This window comes from Miniopterus schreibersii (assembly GCF_964146895.1).
Source record: "Miniopterus schreibersii genome assembly, chromosome: 8".
In the NCBI taxonomy this organism is placed as follows: Eukaryota; Metazoa; Chordata; class Mammalia; order Chiroptera; family Miniopteridae; genus Miniopterus; species Miniopterus schreibersii.
In genome coordinates, this window is record NC_138109.1 from 3123932 (window position 1) to 3147169 (window position 23238).

Below are 23238 nucleotides of genomic sequence, written 5' to 3' on the forward strand. Positions count from 1 at the left end.
GACTGAAGGTTGAACCCTGTGTTGGTTTCCTAAGGCCACTGTCACAAATTCCCACGAACTTGGTGGGTGGCCTAAAACAACACAAACTTATTCTCACAGCTCTGGAGGCCAGAAGCCCACGATTAGCACCAACTGGGCCACAATTAAGGTTTTCATCGGGGCTGAGCTCCCTTGGACACTCTGAAAAAGAATCCATCCCAGCCTCTTCCAGCCCTGGTGGCCCCCGGCGTTCCTTGGCTTGTGGCTGCATCACTCCAGTCTCTGCCTCCACGGCCCTGTGGCCTCCTCTCCTGGGTATGTGATCTCCCCATCTCTCACTTACAAGTACATTTGTGGATCACATGCACGGCCCACCTGGATAATCAAGGACCTCTTCATCTCCAAATCCTTAACCCAATCACATCTGCAAAACCTTTACCACACAGAGTAACACTCTCAGGTTCCTGATATCTTTGGGGGTCCACCATTCAGCCCACTACCAGCCTCAAAGCCCTTTCTCCCCTCAAGGAGAATCTAGGCTGGGCATACACCCCGAAAGATGTCTACCAGAGGTCAGGCTGAGAGAGTCCTTTTAAAAGGTTGTTTCTCAGCTCATTGGGAACCTTGCTAGTGCCCTTTCCTTTTTCCTCCCATCGGGAGAAAGCAGAGAGAGGAACTGAAGAGCAGGTCCAGCCCAGAGAGCCACGGGCTGGCTCAGTCAGGGGCCGGGACCAGAGCGGCCTCCGGGTGGCCCAGGCCAGCAGGCAGATCCCTGCAGCTCCCTTCTTTATAGATGACCCGCGTCAGGAAAGTGAAAGGTTGGAACGATGGGACCTGCTGTCAATCCCCAGATAAGGTGACTCTTGTCCTAACTGCTGTCCCTTCCCTCCCAGGGGAACTTTTAGGAAACATCCAAGGTCTGAGGATTTACTCTTCCCAAAGGTATAGCCCAGTCAGGTAACCTTGATGTATCAGTTTTCCCATCCATAAAATGGGTATAATAGCACCTCACTCATGGTGTTGTTAGGGAGATGAAACTGGTTCATATGTGTTGAAGTTCTTAGAACACCGCCCGGCTCGTAGAAACAGATGAAGTGTCAGCTTTTATTACTTCACAGACCCAACCAAGCTCCCAGCCACACGGACTCCCAAGAGGCCCGTTCCATGCTTGCCAGTACTAGGAAGGCCCCTCTGGACTCAGGCCTGTCTTCCCAGACCCCCACTCCACGGTCAAGACCCTGACTCCAGACATCCTGTTCCGCTCAGCGGTCTGCTACCCTCAGGGCATCTCTCATTAGCTGAGCCGCGTTCCTGGGCTCCACGGGTAATCACTCTGTCCCCTCCCCGAGGACACGCTCGCCCACCCTCCACGATCACACAGCCCGTCGGTTCTGGGGGCCGACAGGTGGTGCAGGGCTCCCTCCTGGGCCAGTTCTCTCAGGGAGAGAGATGTAGGAAGAATGTTCAGACAGGCAGAGAGCTGCTAAGCACCAGAGCTTTCTGTTGGGCCTGTGGGTTGATGGGGCAGCCTCAGCTCTTGGGTAACACAAGTCTTCATTCAAAGTCTGCAAGAGCCCTTTGCATTGAGTTGGGCCGCACAGTGTTTAGAACTCAGGCCCTGGAGCCAGACCGCCTGGCTTCCAATCCCAGCCCTGCCACTCACTGGCAGTGTAGCAGGGGCCCTGTAATTAACCTGAGCCTCTACGACTAACCTACGAAATGGGTACAGGTGAAATGGGACAATGTACATGGAGTGCTTAGCAAGGTGCCCGGCATACATTGTTTGGTACATGTCAGCTGTTATTATTTTTTAAATGTATTTATTGATTTCAGAGAGAGGGAAAGGGAGAGACAGAAACATCAGTGGTGAGGAAGAGTCATTGATCAGCTGCCTCCTGCACGCCCCCGACTGGGGATCGAGCCCGAAACCCAGGCATGTGCCCTGACCGGGAATCAAACCGCGATCTCCCGGATCCTAGGCCGATGCTCAACCGCTGAGCCACGCCCGGCTGGCAGCTGTTATTATTGATTTTGCTCCCTAAGCAGGTCAGTCCTGGAGGAGCCGCTAAAGGAATTCAGCGCCCAGATGCACTACATATAAAATGTTTTATTATAAAAAGCTCAGCTGCACGGCATTTTAGAAGGAACAGAACACCCGCCAGCTTCCCTTCCTGCCGTTACACGGGGGAGACTAGTCAAGCGTCCAGGCTAAGACTACGATCTTCAGCATCGTCAGGCCCTGGGCCCTCGGGCTCTGAGAGCGCCACCCGGGCCTCACCCATCACCACCCAGCCCTTGGTCTGGCTTCATTAACAGAAGGGCCGTGTCCTTGCTACAAAGCTGAGTCGGATTTCCCGCCCCCAGTTCAGGACCCCAGCAGAGACGACAGAGGCGTCTTTCGGAAACGGAACAGTCCACAGTCTGCACCAGTCGCCGGGAATCCTTTCCTGGCGGGGAGGCCGCTTCCTCACGGCCTAGCTGAGGAAGGGCGGTGGGGAAGATGCCTGGGCCGCCCCCCGACGGGGTCCACCGCATCCCGAGACCCGAGACCGCTTCTCTGCCCGGTGCACCTGCTCCGCGAGGTCCCGTGGACGTGCGTCACCCCAGAATCACGGGACTCCCCAACCCGCACCCCCGCCCCAAGCTGCTCAGCCTGCGTCTGTCCCCTCGCTTCTCACCAGCGGCTGGAGTGGCTTCATTGGGGTGTGTTGGTGCGGAGGGCGGGCGACAGGAGGGAGCGCCCCCTGAGAGGGCCGTCAGTCAGGGGGCCGGGCGTTGGGGGCCTTCTCCCGGACCTCCTCGTACTGGGGCGGGGGAGTCAAAGGCTCGATGGAGGGCGGAGGGGCATTCTTGTCCGGGAGGTTGATCCTGAAGTCTTTGAGGTGAAGTTTCTCGGATTTAATCCTCCGGACTTTCAGCGGCTTCACGCGTTTGGCCGACTTGGAGTTCTGCCTGTCGGGAGGGTTCCCCAGGCCGCCCTCCACCTCGGCCCTGGTCGTCGTGGGGCTGGTCTCGTCGAGCCCCGTCAAGGACTCGTAGGAGGGGAGGGAGATGCTCATCCTCGGGCTCCGGTCGGGCTCCCTGGCTTCCGAGAAGTTCGTGTTCATCACCTCCTCGTAACTGGGGACGTAGTAGCGCGAGGAGGCCTCCTCTTCTTCCTCCTGGCTGCAGGACAATAAGACACGGGGGGTTAGCAGGCGCTCGAGTCACTTAAAATCGTGCGAAGACGGACTCTAAGTCCTGGTGGCGCCGGGCCCACGGACACCAGCCTTGTAAACCACAAATGGGCCTGCGAGTCATAAAAGCCGACGCGTCACCGGTCCGCTGGGCGGGGCTCTCGGCACCTGAACACGTACGAGCCCGTTTCACCTCCCTAACACCACCACGAGTGAGGTACTATTATTTACACCCGTTTTATGGATGGGAAAACCGATACATCGAGGCTCCCTGACTCGGCCAGACTTTTGGGAAGTGAGAGGGTGGGAACTGAATGCCACGTTTTCCGTGACTGCCCCGTGTTATCTGGGGACTCGCCCCGCCTTTGCCTTTAAGTCCCGCACTTAACAACATGCCAGGTGGGCTATTCTGATGCCCAGCGGGCCCTGTGGCCAAAGGCAACATAAACATGCATAAAAAAAATGCCAGCTTGAAGCAAAAGGGTTGTCGCCAGATAGAGAAGGAGTCTGAATATAAAACTTATATGTATTTCAAACTGTTCTGTGATTTTTTTATCTCCCATGAGACTGAAAGGACAGGCCAGGTGCCCAGCCTTACTCTCACTGGACTGCTGAAATAAAACCCCCCAAATCAGGGTGTTTTTTACACATTTACAGGGAGTGATGCCAACAGCGGCTGTCCAGGCCCGCCGCGGGCCCACTCCTGAGACCTGGCTGTTGGTCTCGGTCTGGCTGCTGCCCCCTCAGGGCCGCATGTGAGCTCAGGGCGCGGCCTGACCATGGCTGACCGATCTTCCTTCTTTGTTCTTTGACCAGTTTCCCAAGTTTCCTAGCAGATGCATGACTGTCTTTCATTAGCAGAAAATCGGTTTAATTTTTCCAAAATAAAAACAACTCCCTCCCACGGTAAAGATAAGAAAGAGAGACTTACAGGAAGAAAACGAAACCACCCCAAATCCTCCCACCCGGAGATACACTCTGTTAACCCCCCGCTGCCCACCTTTCCGGAACCTTCCCTAATCCCACGGCAATGTTTGATGTGATCAGGACCTTAACCAAAGATGCCGTGTTATGACCCCGTTTTCTCCGTGGGGTGGATACGGTCCCACGTTGGCGAGGGCGGCTCCGCGATGACCTCACGGAAGGTCACCGGAGGGCATGTCACAGTTCAGCCCGGCGGGCGGTCCTCAGGCTGTTGCCCAGTTTTGCTGTGCTAAGCAGCAAACACGGGGGCACAGACTCCTCTGCACGCGTGTGACCGTCTCCCTGGGGTGAGCCCTCAGGGACAGAACCGACGGGCGCACACATTCAATGCTGCCTCTCACTGTGCAAGACTCTGACCGTGCGAGTGTCCTTCCGCAAGGCCTCGCTGCCCCCAGGGGCCCTCCCGCCCAGGGCCGCCCATCACGGCCCCCACGAGAGGCCAAGGGTAACGACCCCTTGGCCGTGTCTGCGTTTTGTGACAAATGCGGCCAAAGACCAACCGTCTGGACGTCTCGGAAATGCTCGCATGTGTCTGGTGTCCACTTCCCTGCTGGCCCGCTCACCCCGCCGAGTCACTGGCAAGGGCTCTTTTTTATAATAGGGGCGTCAGCTTTAGCGCGTGTTCCCCACTATTATCCCTTTTAAATGAGTCTGTGGCATTTCTGATCGAACAGAAACACCGCGTCCCAACCGTTCCCCCTCAAAGCAGACCCGCACGGCAGGCCGGGGAGAGGGACGAGCAGCCGGTCTGGAGGCGGGGGCCATCCCCGGCCCCGTGCAGCTTCCCTGGGGGTGTCCACGTCTCGGCGCGCCTGCCACCCACTCACCCCCCAAGCCCTGGGAGGCTCTGGCGTGGAAGTATAAAGTGGTTTGCAGGACGAAGAGCTGTTTTATGGAGCCTGAGCGGGGACGGGGGAGAGAGGGAAGGCAGAGCGTCCTGGGCCGTCCTCACCATGACCCCTGCGTGCGGGCGTGCGTGCCCGCGGGCACCTGCTCACCTGTCCTCCTCCGGGGCGTGCGGCGCGGGCCCGGGCAGGGGCTGGATGCGCGCCAGCTCCTCGCCCTGCCGCTGCTTCCTCCGGTCGCGGATGCTCAGGCAGATGGACAGCAGCAGCAGCGCCACGCCCGCGCCCACCAGCACGTAGGCCACGGAGAACGTCTTGCTCTTGAGGATGCCGCTGCTCGTCTCGGTCTTGTTGCTCCCCTGGGCCGGCGGCTTCTCGGCGGCGCTGAACCCGGGGACCAGGTTCCACATGGCCATGATGACCCCGAGGACCAGCATGCCCAGGCCGATGGCGGTGAGGGCGTAGTGCGAGCCGTTGGCCTTGGACTGGGCCATCCTGCCCGCGGGAGCAGGGCACGGCCTGGTTCCACAAAAGAAAATCAACCGACGGCCGCCGCCGCCGCCCGGGAGAAAGCCCCGAACGCCCCGCCCGGGATGCCCGGCGCCACACTAAGGAAACAGCGGCGGGGCTCTCGGGCGCGCGCGGGGCATCCCGCGTGGACAGCTGCGGGCCAGGAGGTCTGAAAGGAAAGCAGAGAGGGAGGAGGGGACGTGAGTTCCCACTCCCGAGGGGCTCGGGGGCGGCACCGAGCCCGCCCCGGCTCCGCATTCCACGCGCCTGACGCGGCCCCCTGGCCGCCTGCGCCACCCGAAAAGGGAAAGCCAGGCCTCTCCCTGCGGGAGGCCGGGAGGTCAGGGCTCCGGGTCCTTAAAACATTCTGCGGAATTTAAGGAAGCGCAGCCAAGCCTCGGACCTCACTGGGTGCGGGAGGAGTGTGAACGGTGGCGCTCGTGAGCCCTGATCAATAACCATAACAGAATCGTCTGGGCGACGGGCATCCGTCAGCATGACCCAGTGCGGACAGCCAATGGCGGTCTTCCCCAGCCCAATGGCTCCCCATCTCTTGCAGCTGAAAATTCAGGGTCTATTTTTTTTTTCCAATCCTCCCCCAAGGAGTGAGGATATTTTTTCCATTGATTTTTTTTTTTCAGGGAGGGGGGAAGGGGGGGAGAAAGACAGACAGAAACATCGACGTGACAACAGAGACACATCGATTGGTTGCCTCCCACACGCACCTAGACTGGGGGCAGGGATCAGACCTGCAACCCAGGTACATGCCCTTGACCAGAAATCGAATCCAAGACCCTCCAGGGCAAAGGATGGCGCTCTAACCACCAAGCCACACCGGCCAGGGCAATCCAGGCTGACCTGCCCGGGTCCTGCCTCTCCCACCCACCTCTCCCCTCACCCCTCTTTGCACACCCACTTCCAGCATTTCTGCAGCTCTGGGATTACCCAGCTCAGCTGCCCCTTCTGCGTGTTCCCACGAGACCCCAGCAACTGCTGCGCAAGGCTCTCTCCCTGTGGCCGTGTCTTCCTCGCGCCTGGGCCCGGAACACAGCAGGGCCTCAGCAACCGTTTGCTGAATCATGTGAATGAAATGAACGGAGGCCACATGAAGCCGGCCTGAGAGGGACGCATCGCTTCAGCCACATGCAGTTAAAGGGACAGAAGCTTGCACAGCCCTCATCTCAGCTGCGGTGCCCCCTGGCAGAAAAGCCCTCTTTCCTAGAAGCAGCTCAGAGGCCTCTTGCTAAAGGGAGCCGCCAGCCGTCCTGGGATCCCATGGTCATGGGCTGGCCGGGCGAGTGAGCCACGTGGGTGAGTCACCTGAACACTCCCAGGGGCCACGGGGGGCGGGCCGGCAACACGCCCTGATGACCACCCTCAGTACGTTACTCCAGGGAGGGCAGCAGCCCCCGCAAACCAGCAAACCCGCAGATGTTCCGATGGGCAAGGCCCGCTTTGCAGCTCTGCATTCTTTCCGACCCTCCCAAAGGGACGGCGAACCAGGCCGCTTGCAACCCAACACCTCAGAGATGTTTTCTCATTAAACAAGGGCCTGCATCCGAAACCGACCACTTTGTTAAAAATACTCTAAAAATATTTGGGATAATATCCTTTCTCAGCTTGACGTCTGTTCCCTTTCCCCCCTCAGTGTATTTCGAGTGCACCTGCTAAGCAGCGTTACAGGCACTAGAGGAACCGGGGCAAGCGAGTTAAGGGTTAGGGGGCTTCCAGGCCAGAGGCAGAACCGTCCACAAGGAGTAACAATAAAGTGGGAAGAAAGCTCAGGAACCGTGCGGTGAGGCGGCCAGTGTCCTAGGCTGGGCTGGAGGGCGTATGGGAAGTCTCTGCAAGACAGAGGTCCCACTGACGGAACAGGGCCTTCACCCTGAACACACTACATTGCGTGTGCACGGGCATGCATGTGTGTACATGTGTGCATATGCACGGGTGTGTGAACCTGTTATGTGTGTATGTGCACACTTGTGCATGTGTGTGCCATGCAGGGCACAGGGATCCCGCTGCAGGCAGCTGGAGTGGGACCAGCTGGGAACAGTCTCCCATAAGCACAGAGCATTGGTTTCCCACAGTATCTATATCACTCACGGCCAGCGAAGGGAAGGACAAGGGGGTCAGCAGCCCTGGGTTCTGCCAAAGGGATCTGAGACAAGGCCAGAGGCGGAGGGCTCAGGGGTGGACGGGTGCAGCCTGAGGCTTATGCTGGAAGCGGGAGATGAAAAAGCCACGTACTGAGCACCTGCTAAGGCCCCGGCAGGTAGGCCTTCTACCTGGGCGGCTGATGGTGTGTTTAAAAAATATATATTTTTTAATCTTCACCTGAGGATATTTTTTTTCCATTGCTTTTCAGAGAGTGTGTGGGGGGGGGAACATCGATGTGAGAGAGACGCATCGATTGGTCGCCTCCCATACACACCTGACTGGGGCCAGGGATCAAGCCTGCAACAGAGGTATGTGCCCTTCACCAGAATCAAACCCGGGACCCTTCAGTCTGCGGGGCAAGGCTCTCACCACTGAGCCCCCGGCTGGGGCTGACGGTGTGTTTATTAAAGCAGTGACTGGGGCCACTTTAACCACTGCCCCCTCGTTAATTCTCCATCCAAGCGCTGCCTCCAGGCCCCGGATGAGAGTCGTGGGCAGAGATGAAAACGTCAGGATCCACACATCCTAGGCCTGTTCAACGGTCAATGATTGAAAATAGACCATAACACCCAGGGCGGGTGAGGCTGTTGGGGCGGGCAACTTCCGACAGTGTTTCTGGATGGCAAATTCTGGCATTTATGGATCAGAAGTTTCAACAGCGTTTACAGCCTCTGGTTCTGTAATTCCAACTTCTATAAGTTATGTGCGAGGCAGGGATATTCATCAAAGCTTTATGGTAGCAAGAAGCTAGAAACTACTTAAACAGCCAATAGTCTGAATGTGGTTCCAAAAAATATGGTCTAGGCACTTATTAAATTATGGTCTCAAGGCAGCTAGTGATATATTTTAAAGTCAAACAGCAAGGTTAAAATAATAGTATGCTCAGTGTGATACTAATTTAAAAATTCTATACACAGACATGTATATTTGAATATATAAGAAAAAAGACTGGATGATCCTACTCATGTTAAAATACAACAGAGACAATATATTTTCATATATATAAACGTGTATAAAAATCCCAGATGAGGGGCACATTCCTAATTTATAATAATGATTGCTTCTGGGGAGGGAGGGGCCTTGGGTGTGTCCTTTTTACTCCCTATTTCTGTATTTTGAGTTTTTTTTACAATCAGAATGTGTTGTTGCAAGGCAACAGAGCCTGGTGGTTAAGTGTGAGTTCTGGAGCCAAGCTGCCTGTGCTCAGATCCTCTCTCTGTATCTTCCTAGCTGTGTGACCTTGGGCAAGTTACTTAACCTCTCTGTGCCTCAATTTCCACAACTGTAAAACAGAGAGAAAGCTCTCTAGCCCTCACCTCAGAGGGGAGTCATGACAAGGAAAAGCACCTGGAATGGGGTGTGACCAGCACAGAGTAAGTTCTTACAGAAGGGTTTGTGATTAAATATTATATAAAGCCTGCATTCTGAATGGGGTGGGATCACCCACCAGAGGAAAAGCTTGGTTCCTGGGGATGGTGTAATAATCTTAGATATCAGAGTGGTCTGTGGCCTCCACAGTCCATAAACAGACAGTATCTCTGTGCTATTAACATTTCATGGGGCCCGGCCAGGAGTAGCCCAGAGGCTGAGCGTCGACCTAGGATCCAGGAGATCGGGGTTCGATTCCCGGTCAGGGCACATGCCTGGGTTGCGGGCTCGATCAATGACTCTCTCATCATTGATGTTTCTCTCTCTCTCTCTCTCCCCCTCCTTTCCTCTCTCTGAAATCAATAAAGATATGTTTCAAAACAACAACAACAGCAAAAAACATTTCATGGGGCCCTGGCTGGTGCAGCTCAGTTGGTTGGAGCATTGTCCCGATTCCTGGTCAGGGCACATGCCTAGATTGCAGTTCAGTCCCCGGTCAGGGAGCGTATGGGAGGCAACCGATGGGTGTTTCTCTCTCTCTCTCTCTGCCTTCCTCTCTCTCTAAAAAAATCAATAAAAACATATTTTTTAAAAAGAAAATAAAGTTCATGCGTGAGGATGGGGGAGCATTACAAAAAGGGCGTTTATAAAATAGAGTCCTTAGGGGACAAGGGAAAGAGAGGTTACGAAACACTGTTTAATGTATCACAGTCCATTGCAAAGCACTCGAATTACACATACCGTGATGTTAATAGTTATTTTCTCTGTGTGATGGGATTAGATCGATTTTTTTCCTTTCTTTGTCTTATGGGGAAAATGAGAATTAGAAAACAGAGAAATGCACATGTGTTGCTTTTAGAAAAAGAAAATGAAATAAGGGATTTTGTTTTGGGGGTTCACGGCAGGGCTCCGTGTCCAGCGGTGGCGTAAAGTTGCTGGTAGATTCCGCCGCCCTCTGGGGACCCGGATCCCGCCGGCTTCCCGGGGGGACCTGAAAACCCAGCTCCCCGAGGTGCAGCTGGTGGCCGTTCATCTTGTTTCTGGCTTGTTGACCGTGTTATATTTAGGATGGTGCTCTTTCCCCTTGAAATATATGGAAAGAAGCTAATTTTGTGCTTAGGGGATTTAGACGACATAGCTCCCAACGTGTTCCTGAAGCAGAGCCGCCTTGGTCTATTTTAGGACCCCAAGGGACCCCAGCTCGGCCAGACTCCCCTCTGGACCCTGGAGTCGGGCCCTTCATGCCTCATGGTCTTAAGGGCTAAGTGAGTTGATCCAGTGTCTGAGTTTTCAAGAAAAATCTTTAACCAGTTAAGAGAGGCACTTACCTTTTGTTACCTGGGGGGCTCGAGAAAGGCCTGGAAACTACTCTTCATGCTCAGATCCTGCGTCAAGGACCCACCTGTGAAAAACCAGAGACACGGAGCTCTAAGCAAGCTGCGAGCGTCCCGCTGCGAGGTGCTCATGCGGGACACGCGTGCTTTCTGTGTTTTGCTGGGGGTTCGGGCCTGGGTTTGGGTGGCGGTCCAGGCAAGGACGGCTCAACCGAAAGAAGCCGAGGGTCTGCACCAAAGAAGCGGGGCTGCAGAAGGGCATGGCAGCTACGTTTACCAAACCCTCCCATGGTTTCATCCGTCTCACCCGAGTGCTCCGGAGAGTGCAAGGGGAGGAAACACGCCCTCCCCCGGGTCACCTGATTCGGAGTGTGTAACCTGGATCCCGCAACCAAAGAGGCGAGGCAAGAAAGGGAAATGGGAGGCCAATCTGACCCGCCAGCAGAGAAACAAAAATCCTAAACAAAATCTCAGCAAACAGACCCAACAATGTTTTTTTAAAAAGAGAATACATCACATGAAGTTGCATTTATCCCCAAAGTGTAGGGTCGGTCCAACATTAAAAAATCAAATAAGGTCGTGTCCTAGGAGAAAGGTTAAGCCATGACAAGTGACATCCGGGGGAGTACTACGCAGCAGTGAAAAGGAACAGACTGCAGTTACAGGCGCCAGCCGGGACCATTCTCACACGCGCGACGTCGAACAGAAAAGGAAATCGCAGAAGCACACACCCGGCAAGATTCCACTAATATGAAGTTCAACACCAGGCAAACCCAAACAACGCATTGGTCGATTTTTGTAATATTGGGAAGAAATGTAAAGATTATAAAGTAAAATTCGGGATAATAGCAACCTCCCTGGAGGAATGAGAAATGGTGCTAGGGAGGGAAATACGACGGGTACATGGATTTTGACCTACTGCTCCCTAAACTTCGCGTATCTGTCATGTAAATTCTTTTGTAACAGAGTTTTCCAAAAGCCCATCCATGTCTTCCCATTTCTCAGCATAAAATCCAAAGTCCTCTGCCACGGTCTTCGCCTCCCACCACACCGGACTGGGCTCCTGCCTCTCTCGCAGCTCATCTCTCCGCTCGCCAGCCCTCGGCGGCCTCTGTTCTGTTTCTCAGTCACGCCAAGCACGTCCCGCCTCAGGGCCTTTGCACCCGCTGTTCCTGCTGCCCGAAGCGCTGTTTCCACCTGTCTCTTTTGTTCGGCTACTTCTTTACTCCTCTGTCTCTCGGCTCAAATGCCACCTCCTCAGCAAGGCATTCCTTGGCCACTACAAAAAAATGCCCGCTCCCTCGCCCAGCTTCCTTCCCCTGGGTGGATGGCATCACCTCACAATCGACATAGTCTAGCTTTGTTTTCTTGTTGGCTCCCGTCTTCCCTGCTGGGGTGTGAACTCCCTGAAAGAAAGCCCTTGTCTTCATCTCTGGATGCCCAGTACCTGGCACCGTGGGTGGGAACGTAACAGCTACCTAATAACTGTCTGTAAACAGAAAGAGAGAGAGAGAGGAAGAGAGAGATGGATGGATGGAAGGAAGGAAGGAAGGAAGGAAGGAAGGAAGGAAGGAAGGAAATATCTGGAGAGTTAAAAAGTTGAACTCAAGTCCCGTGTGAACTGGGGGACATTCTCAGGTCAAGGCCGGCACTGAGGGGGAGAGGAGTGGACGGAGTTAATTTTCAGGAGCACCTGGATACTGAAATCAAATCGTATGCAAATGATTTCCCGGCAACATGGGCAAGGTGCCCAGATTAAATGTGATTTCCATTCTCACCCGAGAAGGTGACTCTGCCACTACTCCCTGGTGGGGTCTGAGGTTTCAGCGGTTCCCGCACCTCCCCGGGTAGAAGTCAGCAGGAGTGTGACAGCTCTGAGCCCGCTCCGATCTCTGGGCAGCTGCTATGTTTGCTCCCAGGCCCAGCTCTGGCCGATCAGAGCCAGCAAGGATTGGGGGGGCGGGGGGGGCGGGGGCAGTGTTCTGGGGAAGGTAGTCACAGCTCCAGCCGGCTGAGCCCCGAGTGGCTCCTCACTGCCTGTCCGCACCTGGACTGGAGCCTCTATGACCCTAATAGAAAGGTGAGGATTTAAATAAAATCCAACCAGAGAAAGCAGGGCTGAAAGAGAGCACACGCAGGTCCCCCAGTGCAGACAGTCAAGCCTTCCCTCGCCCCCTTCTCACCGCATCCCCAAATTCTATAGAACATGGTTGAGAAACCAGGGGTGGGATCTAGACCTCCCATGGCCCCCGAGCTCTGCCCTGTGGCCCTGGAAGACAGTCCCAGGAGCATGGGGGGAGGAGATCTCGGCCGTCGGGGATGTCCGGCGATGTGGCCAGCCCCCACGACAAAGAGGCTCCATTCTCCCTGCGCCCGGCCTCCTCCTGCCAAGCGGCAGAATCGGGAAAGGCATCCCCACTCCATTCACGGGGACCGGGCGAGCTGCATCCCCAGCAACAAAGGAGGGATTCAGAGGGGCCCTCTCGGCCAAGTTTCAGCCACAATCACCTTGGTCACCAAGTTCCAGCTCCGTGCAGTGGGAATGTGGTGGGGGGCGGGGGGGGGGGCGCGCTGCTCCGGTCCAGTCAGGCGGCTTCAGGCCACAGCCCGAGGGCCAAGGTCAAAGGGTGTCCGGTTCCTGCTCTATCAGAACAGGTTCTCGTAGGCTGCGCACTCGGGAAAAATGCGGGCACTGTGCGAATGAGTCATAAAGGCAGGGAGGGGCAGGCGGGCTGCCCGGGCCGGAGGGCCGAAGGGAAAGGAACCGGCCAGTCCCGGGCCACACAGCAAGGTTTCCGGCAGTGACAGGCCGTATACCGAAGGTGGTCCCATGGGATTATAACGGAGCTGAATTTCCCGTAAGAAATGAAGGATGCACGGTTCAGGCGGATTTATTTTCTCTGACGGGAGCCGTATCAGTGGGGTCTGGCAATAGGTCCCCTCTCGCTCATGGCACCTCGATTCTGAGTCCCCAGGTTACCGTCAGCCACCGGCCTGGGTCAGCACCGAGGAGCCCGCCCCCCAGCGCTGCATTCAGAGGGCGCTGCAGCCCCCCAGGCCCGGCCGATGGGCTTCGGAGAGCACGGCTGTGAATTCCTGGTTGAGGACCTAAGGTCCTGTACAAGGACACAGGTCCAAGGGGGCCGCCTCAACAAGTATTGAGTGCCACTGCCACTTGAGGTAGAGTTTCCTGTGGTCCGGCGGGGCCAGCCTGTGCCTGGACTTTGGAAACACTCAGGTTGTAAAGCACAGATAAGTTTTATTTCTCCCGTCAGTTCAATGCGAGAGAGGGTCAATGGAGCCCAAAAATAAGTTTCCAAAGTCAAAGTACTGAGTCCTCAGGTCCACCCTCTCTCCATGCTAAACACCCTGTTTTTTTCTGAGCACGGCCACAAAGCTCCTTAATCCAGCCCCTGCTCCGACAGGCAACAGCCAAAGCCATGACCGTGGCAGCCCCTACGTTCCTTACCCTCCCGTCCTGATTCCTCACTCCTGCTGACCCTCAGGCCCCCTCTCACTGCCTCCTGACTGTCACCGTCACGGTGGCCTGCTCCTCCCTGAGCCAGTTTCTCCTCGGTGTTTCCAACCCGTCCAGCCCGCATCCCGGTTCGTGGAGCAGCGTCGACAGCTCTGTGTTCTGGCTCTGACCCCGTCGGAAGGAGGCCGGGGGAGGGACAGTGCTGAGAAAGTCTGCGGTTGTGTCCAGCGATGTCCTAGGGCTGCATTCGCACTCACCACTCACTGACTCCCCAGAGCAACTCCCAGTCCTGCAGGCTCCATTCACGGTCCGCGCCCTGCGCGGGTGTTTCGTTTTCTAAAATCATTTATACCGTATTTTTACCGTCACTCTTCCACGTTTAGGTACGTTTAGACACACAAATTCCGCTGTGTTACAGCTGCCTCCAGCGTCCAGGGCAGGAACACGCTGTGCAGGCTTGTAGCCTGGGAGCCACAGGCTGCACCGCAGAGCCAGGTGTGGAGCGGGCCGTGCACCCTAACGTTCGCACCAGGACAAACGGCCCAGCCACGCGTTTCCCAGGACGTACCCCGTCATCCAGCAGCACGCGGCAGGAACAATAATGAAATCAGCAGCAGCTGAGACCATGAGTCAGACCCTAGACTCATCCCCTCCTTGCAGCCAGCCTTCAAAAACGATTAGCCCACCTTCTCCGAGCCTCAGAGAGGTTAAACAATTTGCCCGAGGTCACACAGCTCTAAGCGGCAGAGCCAAGATTCACAATCATGCCTGGCTGACGTTGCTGCCCACCTCCTGTCCCTGGCACCACACCCGCTCTCACAAAGCCGGGGCCCTGGGGGCTGCTCCCCGGGCAGGGCACTCAGGCCAGAGATGAGCATCACACAGTTTATTCTCAGAGACATTTGGTCACAAAAGCTTGAGGGCGGACAGGTGTGCATTTCTTTGAAGATGGCTTTTTAAAGAGTTTGACTCCGCCCGGTCGGGCGTGGCTCAGCGGTTGAGCATCGACCTAGGATCTAGGCGATCGGGGTTTGATTCCCGGTCAGGGCACATGCCCGGGTTGCGGGCTGTAGCCGATCAATGACTCTCTCATCATTGATGTTTCTGTCTCTCTCTCTCCCTCCCCCTTCCTCTCTCTGAAATCAATAAAAATAAAAAGAGTTTGATTCCAATGGTTTCTGGGCCCCTACTGTGTGCCAGGGGCTCAGGGGGGGGGGGGCACACAGACGTGTGAGACACACGTTTACAGTTCAGCAGGCAGACAGCTGAGTCTCCCCCACAGAAGGGAAGCCAACACCAGGGTAAGAGTGAACAGCGTTGAAGGCCGACCCTGCCAGGCCCTCCGCAGTAGTAGTTACGAGTCCTATTTCATAGATACGGACGCTGAGGTTCAGAGAGGGAAAGCAACTCTCCAGGGCCACACAGCTAGCACGAGCAGGGATAAAGCGCGTCTGAGTCTAGAACCCGTGCTTTTAGCCACTGAGCAGCGCTGCTGACGTGGGGCAGGGGTGACGCGTCCACAGGAGGAGCGGCGGTTCTAGTTGAGGGGGCGGGAGAGGGAGATAAGCAGAGCTCTGGGGCCTGCAGGTTCAGGCAAACTCCCTTGGGTGGAGTTTGGGGAAGGAGGAGATTAATTCCGGGGGGAAAGGACTGGCCTAAGAAACTGCAGAGATGGGAGAGAGGGCATCTCCCAGAACACAGCACATCCCGCAGGCAGCGGAGGCAGCCTCCCCTCCCCGGCGCGGCGAGTTTTAGAAGACCTGCTGTCTCTCTCCAGGCTCCCGGCTAATCCATTTAAACGCTGGCGAAATTAAGGAAGACACATTCACTCTGAAGACTCCAGGAGCCATAACCAGAAGCAAGTAAACAAATCACAGGCCTCTTCTTGGGGAGCTTCACGGACGATGTCTTTCTCTGAGCAGGTGGCTGGCATGGGAGCCTACTGCGAAGCTGGCACCGGGGACCCAGGCTCCAGCCACATTCAGTGCTTCTCGGGAAAGGTGACATCTCTGTGGGTCCCCTGCCAGGACGGAGCCTGGTGATCGCAGCAGAAGCCAGAGCACCTGTCGCCGTCAACTCAAAGTGACTCTGACACCTCGAGCCTTCTTCAGGCTCCGGGGCGAGCCACCGGCGGCCTCTCAGTCTGGCGAGCAAAGCCGCGCAGCTGAGCCCAGGCGCCGACCACCGCCCCGCCCAGCCCGCTGGCCCCGGCCTCTGCTCAGGATCAGAAACACAGGGAGTCCCCCCAAAATGTATACACTCTTGCAGTAATTATTAATTCCAATGGGTTAAATCTGAAAAGAAACATCAATTGAGCTATCAAAAAATATATGTGTAGCCCGGCCGGTGTGGTTCAGTGGTTGAGCGCAACCGGGTTTCGGGCTCGATCCCCAGTAGGGGGCGTGCAGGAGGCAGCCGATCAATGACTCTCATCATTGATGTTTCTCTTTCTCTCTCCCTCTCCCTCCCTCTCTCTGAAATCAATAGAAAAAAAAATTTTAAAAATATATATATATTATATATAAAAGGCACATGTATACATTTTTTTGGGACACCCTGTGTCTGCTACTTCCCACAGGTTGGCTTGCGCCCAAACACCACCCGAGGGAGTGTGATTAGCCTCACCTTTGTCCATGTTATCACAGAATACAGGTGGCAGGGAGGTCGGAAACCTGCCCCAGGCGGCACAGCCTCTAGGTGGTGGCCTGTGCACAGAATCCCCTGCTCAGACCTTCCTCAATCCCCGGGCGTCAGAAAGCACGCCTTCTGGCTGAGCTCAGCTAAACCAAGGCAGGGCCCAGCCCTGTGGTTAAGGGCTGGCCGCAGGGTCCCACCACTGAGGCTGCCCTCTGGGCACCGGGACCTTCCCGGGACCAGAGCACCGGCCCCTGAGGCTCAGCTCCGAGTCTGGGAGGCAGAGCTGAGGCTGGAGAGCACCCAGCTCCTGGTCAGAGGGGCTGGCTGCCCGCCAGGCTCCGGGGGCCCCGGGCACCGTCCAGACACAGCGCGGTCCTTGTGCAGCAGGCTGTTTGGTTCCATCCGTTTGGTTCCCCCTCCCCAAGAGGCAAAAAAAAGTACAAAGTAGGACAAAGTGGGGGTGGGGGGGTGGGAATGAAATCGGGGCCTGGGAGGCTGCCCAGAGGACCGGCCCGCCCCTCACGTGGAAGCTGCACTCCCCGCCCAGCTCTGCCACTTAACAGCCGCGGAGACAAGTCACTTCTCGCCTCTTTCAGCCTCAGTTGCCTCATCCCTATAGGACAGGACTGTGCTGGGCTCGACCTCGCTTAGTTGTTACTCGTGACGGGCCCGATGTTTTGAGATTCAGGTCATTTATTCATTCACTCAACAAAATGTTAACTGAGCACCTTCCATATGCCACGTGCCCGAAGTGCCGGGGAGAGAGGCGGGACCAAACCAGCCCCCCGGAGCTCAGAGAACCAGCCCGAGGGAACATTCGAGAACCAGGCGGGGGAAGGCTAGGATGCCGAAGGTGGGGGCGGGGGGGGGCAGAGGCGAGGTTAAATGTGACCGTTGGCAAACACAGCCACCCAGGAAAGGTGTCTGGGCAAGGACCTGAGGGAGGCGAGGGAGGGAACCATATGGGCACCTGGGGGGGGCACTTTCTAGGCAGAGGGAGCCACGGAACGTGGGTCCTGGGCAGGGGCCCGCCTGGCCGTCTCCAGGGACAGTGCTGCTGGGCAGCACAGTGGATGGACTCGGGGGCCCACCTGGGGCCTGGCCCAGAGGAACGGCTCTAACCGGGTAGCCGTCCACGGGCCTGGGGGAGGCGCATGGCCGCCCCTTCCCAAGAGGCTGGGTGGGTGAGGGGCTGATTCAAGGCCGGCCACACGGGGCACGTGGAAGAATCGGGGTCTAGTTCAGAGACGTCTGCCACTCGCCGCCCCGTGTTTCTCAGAATTTGGGAAAAGGCATGTGGTAGGCTGAGTAACAGCCCCCAGTCCCTGGAATCGTGGGTGGTACTTTACGGGGCAAAAGGGACCTTTCCGACGTGATGAACGAAGGATCTTGAAAAGGGGGGATTAGCCAGGGTTATCCAGCTGGGGCCAATGATTATTATCAACAGGGTCTTCATAAGAGGGAGCAAAAAGGTCAAAGGGACACAAGAGACGTGAGGATGGAAGCAAGAGGCTGGCGTGACGAGAGGAGGGGACATGAGCCAAGGGGTGCAGGCGGCCCCTCGAGCCTCCAGAAGGAAGTGGCCCTGCCACGGAACCAACTGTGTGCGTGGAGCCCCAACCTCCGGAACGCCACCAGGATAAACGTGTGTGGTTTTCAGCCGCCGTGTTTGGGGTCACCTGTTACAGGAAATGAACACAGGCCGCATCTGGGTTCCCGCCTTTCTATGGCACCTGCCCACACTCAGACTGTTTGCTCACCCGACAGTTGGTTTAGTTGGGCACAGTTCCTTCATCCCGATCAAACCAATCGCTGGGTGAGTTTCGGACCCGTGGCCCGTGTGGCCAGGCTGGAGGGAGGCTGGGCAGCCTGGCCCTCCTCCGCGGGTTTACACTTTAACCCGGAGTCCTGCGAGTGAGCCAAGCGCGCACTTGCTCTCTGCTGGGATAAAACTGATAAAAGGTGCGTGATCTCCCGTCTGTATCCATAGGCACTGCCCTCTCCCGCTGGCTCAAAACCACTGGCCCTCGGACAGATGTTTCTGTGGTCCTTAGATGAAGGGGTTTTAACCAGAACCAGAGGTGTGTGGAGCAGACAGGCCTCTGCGAGCCGCTGGCTCCCGGTGCAGCAGGGCCTCCCTGTTCCCAGGCCTTTGTCGGGCCGGCCCTGACTCCAGAGATTAGTACACAGTTGGAGAAAGTTTATCCTGCCCATATCTGGGCATTTTCTTTTTTAGCCGCAGCGACAGTGCCACCATAGAAGTGGTTCCCAAACCGTCTGCCAAGAGCCCTGCTGGCCCACAGCTGACCTTGTCCTGCCTGCTTCCCGCCCCTCCCCTTCCCCCTCCAATGTCAACTCGAGGTGCTTTCTGGAGTCCCCGCTCTCCTTCTGATTTTTAGGTCATCTGTCACACTCAATTCTTTTTCTAATTCACATTTTGGAGTTGTAGCAACAACATTTAACATTCTCGCAGGTGCTGACCAACTGCCAGGCACAGTGCTGGGTGCTTTCCATGCACTTATTACCATTCATAATTTCATTTTATTTGTAAAATCAGCATCTTTTATATAAGCGAATTAGTGCTTTATTATTACCATTTATTTAATGTAATTATGTTTTAAATTTCCCAAGAGCTCTAATGAGGAAGTGTTGAGAATAATCTCCATTTCACAGAGGAGGAAACTGAAGGTCAGAGGAGTTAAGATACATGCTCAAAGTCACACAGTGAATGGCACAGCAAAGATTCACCCTAGATTTGTCTGGCTCTGGAGCTAGCCCGCTGTCAGTCCCCACACTCCCATGCCCCTCGATCCCCCCCATGCCGACGGCGAGGCCCCTCCCCAGGCCTGGCTGGGGGAGCCCTCCTAGGCCGACCTCCTCCGCCTCTGCGGTCAGGAGGTACAGCTCTGTTTTCCTTCCTGTTGTTCCCCTCCAGAAAAGCCAACCTCCCCCGTGTGAGTCACCCAGGCCCCTGCAAACCGCTGATATTCATCTGGATGTATTGTAAATAATTGACACTGGGTCGTTTAATCATAAAACTGGAAATGAGGTTAAAACAGGGTGGCCCGCAGGACAGGGGGAGGGGAGCGACAGGCCTCGGACAGTGGGGCTTGCTTTGGGGGTCCGGCACCTCTTTCACTTTGGGGGAATACAAGAACTACACTTGCCCAGCGCTCACGGCCTCCACGGCATGGCCAATGCTCCCAACATCTCCCTGCTGCTCCCGGCAGCCTGTGAGGACGCGGCTCCTGTAACCCTCGCTCCCATGTTGGGGCACAGTCTGTGGGAGGGTAGGAATTAAACCCCCCTGTCCGGGGGTGACTAGAACAGACAGTATGGCCTTCGTGGGGCTGAAGATATGTTTTATCCATATGTTTTATCTGTGTTGTGTACAGCACTGGGTATACAGAAAGTGCCAAAACGGTACATCAAGGGAAGGCTGACGTTTGGATAACCCTAATCCTAACCCTAACCCTAACCCCGACACTAACCCTAAAGTCAGCTGGAGCTGAAAAAGACTCCTTTTGCGTGACTTCTCAGGGGCTCTGAGGGCACCTCCCAGCCGGCTTTCCTCTCTGCTGTTCTGACCCATAAATGCCAGTCAGGGCCCAGCTGGAAAGGTGCCGACCTCCCCGGGCATGCGCCAGGGACAGCTGGCTGAGGTGAGATGCCACCTGTGGGCACAGCTCACCTCCTGACCTGGCGGGGGAGGGAGGGAAAGCGGAGGCGGGGCCGGCTCGCTAGCCTGATGGTCTAGGTAGGTAGCTCGGTGTTGATTTGCCCCCTCGTGGTTCCCAATATCCACTCTTCCCCTCCTCCATCATCGAAAACTCCTGGTGCTCAGCTTCCAGTGGCATGAGTGCTGAGAGGGACACAGCAGGGTGCTCCAGAGCCTGGGCCAGATGTGGGGAGGGGACAGCCTGGTAGAGGCGGGGAGGCTGGGGGGCCAGAAGCCCAGGGCCCAGGGTTTCTAGCAGGAGGTGCAAACAAGAGGGGCAACGGGCAGCCTCAGGAGCCCTAGAGCAGCTCAGAGGAGGAGCTGTTTCACCTGCCCGGGGACCACTCCCACTCCTGGTGTCCCTTTGCCCGAGGAGGGCCTCCCATCCTCAGTCCAGGGGTTTCACTCCAACGCTGGCTCCAGGGGTGGCACCTGCCCAGAGCCTGGCCACTCAGGGCATTCCACGGCCCTGGAATGGTTGCCCTGAGAGGAAAGAAAAAATGGAGTGGGGGAGGGAAAAAAGGAATAAAATAATAACCACGGCAATAAAGCAAGAGAGTGGCCCTCCATGGCACGATTTAAGGGCTGAATGAACCCCATCTTCTGCGCTGAGGCCCAGCACCTCCGCTCACCACCCCACAGAGAAATGCCGCTTCCCTAACTCCTCAACAACCCGGCCACGAGAAGCCACAGAGCCGGGGATGGCCACCGTGATGCTGAGCCGGACGTGGCGGGAAGGGACCCCTGGGTGGTGTGACACCAGTCAGGCCCAGGTCGCTGTCTGGATGGCCAGTGGGAATCTGCTTTCTGTAAAATACAATGCGATAGCCACTAAACTAGCCACATGTGGCCCCTGCGCTCTGAAACGTGGCTGCTGCAGGGATGCACTGTACAAGTGTGAAATACACAGTGGATCTCAAAGCCTGGGAACAAAAGGATATCTCATGGACACTTTAAATGAATTCCATGTTGAAATGATGTATTTCAGACGTATCGAGTTAAATAAAATGTACGATTACCTTTGCCATTTTTTTGGACTTTTAAAATAATGTGGTTACCGCCCTGGCCACTGTGGTTAAGTGGTTAGAGCATTGGCCCGAGTGCTGAAGGGTCTCAGGTTCAATTTCCGGTCAAGGGCAGGGTACCTGGATTGCAGGTTCGATCCTCGGCCCATTCGGGGCACGTGCGGGAGGCAGCCAACAGATGTGTCCCTGTCACATCGCTGTTTCTCTCCCCGACCCCAAAAATTCAAAGGAAAAAAATGTCCTCGGGCAAGGATTAACAAAAAAAATTAAAAAAAAAAATGACTGTGGTTACCAGGAAATTTACACTTACACGTGGGGCTTGCACTCTGTCTCTCTCTGACAGCTCTGCCGGGCACGAGTCTCAGTCTGTTTTGCTCACTGCTTTCTCTCAGTTCTGAGCAGGCCTGGCACCTGCAGGAGCAGCTTAGTAAATACTAGTAAACACTGAGTGAATGCCACAACGTGCTGGTATCATGGAAAACACGTGGTCCGACCCTGGTTTAATTCTCTGCGCCCCTGGCAACGCGTTTCACCTGGAGCCTCATGTTCCCGCAGCCCCCTCCCCCTCCGCCCCGGCCTCCATGTTCCTATTTAGTGCATCTGAGATGCGGGTACCTTTCCCGCAGTGATTTTTTCCTCTGGGGCCAGGTGGGCTGCTCCGGACCAGGGGCTGCTCACCGTCTGTGCAGGTGAACACCTGACGCACCACCTCGGCTCCCCTGAGACGGGCTAGAATGGTGCCCTCGGCGGCTGTGACCAATGACCACCAACTCAGTGGCTTAAAGCACCAAGAAGTCACTCTTACAGTCCTGAGGGTCAGAAGTCTACAAGCAAGGTGTCCAGGTCGCATTCCTTCTGGAGGGGTCAGGAGGGCCCATCCCCTTGGCCTCTTCAACTCCTAGAGGCCGCTGCACTCCTGCCCCTTGGACCCTCGCTCCGTCCTCAAAGCGCTTCATTCCGACCTCTGTCCGCCTCCCTGAGGGCCCTCCTGCCTGCCTCTTATACAAGGGGAACCTGCAGAGGCCTTGTACGACACCAGGGGACAGAATCCCGGGGCTCCGGACTGGGGGTGGACACCGGGGGTGTGTGTGTACGCGTGTATTCACTAATAATTTCATTATCCAGCCTACCGGTAGGGCTCTAGGCTCTGTCCTGCACAACCTCAGGGGATCACTGGCCTTCCACAGACTGTCTCCCCAGATAAAACCCCCACTCCGGTACCTAACACGCGGCTCTCGGAGCTTCAGGTGCACCCGGTACAGACACCGTGCATCAGGTCACAAACGGGGGGCGGGCGGGCGGACTCCGCATTCGACAAGCCGGCCTCTTGTTTTCAGCCAGCGCACACCGAGTGCTCACCCGGGGTCCGGGTTATCTCATTTAACCTTCAGGAAGAGGCCCCCACGTCACAGGTGGAGACGCCACCGAGGGAGGCCCGGGCGGCGACAGAACCTGCCCCAGGTCCCCCGTTAATGAGCAGCCGCGTAGCTGAGCGGCTGTGAAGCAGAGCCGGGTCCAGAGTCCCTCAAATCCCGCCTCCCGCCTGCCCCCAGCTGTGCTTCAAAAAGAGGGAGTTTCGGAAAGGCCTACGCACCGCCTCCCTTGTTCAATGTCGGAAGCAGAAGTTTGCTGGTCCCAGACCCCTCAGTGACAGAGGTGAATGACACCAGAGTCTTCAGTGACCTGATCCAAGCCGAGTGACAGGTGCTGAGCAGGGGTGCCGGCCCTGAGCCCTCCGCCACCCCGGCTCAGCTCCTGTCGCTCGGGGCTCGCGGGGCTGCAGGAGCCCTGCCCCAGCACAGGTGAGGGCTCTGCCTCAACCCCAGGCTCAGAGCCCCTCCCGGCCCAGGCAAATCACCTCTGTACCCCGAATCGCCAAACACCCCCTGGCTGCTCCGTCTCCTGTATGAGAGGAGAGGAGCAGGGCCCAAGATGGTGACGACAGGCTCTCACGGGCACTGTCCAGATTCAAACCCGTACCATCTGCCCAGGACGCGCACAACAGGTGTCACGGTCTCCGGTGCACC

The 23238-nt window shown here is 56.4% G+C and overlaps 1 protein-coding gene across 2 annotated transcripts in view; it reads right to left on the reverse strand.

The window, feature by feature from the left end:
• Positions 1-1791: 1791 nt before the first annotated feature.
• The window catches only part of TMEM51 (transmembrane protein 51), a 37866-nt gene continuing 16419 nt past the window's right edge, over positions 1792-23238 (reverse strand). For both annotated transcript variants that reach the window (XM_081144861.1, XM_081144860.1), the window contains exons 2-4: positions 10348-10421; positions 5138-5663; positions 1792-3144 (exon numbers count right to left, since the gene is read on the reverse strand). In XM_081144861.1, the coding sequence (XP_081000987.1) occupies positions 2736-3144; positions 5138-5478 (750 nt within the window). In that variant the 5' untranslated portion in view covers positions 5479-5663; positions 10348-10421 and the 3' untranslated portion in view covers positions 1792-2735. The remainder of the gene's footprint in view (positions 3145-5137; positions 5664-10347; positions 10422-23238) is intronic.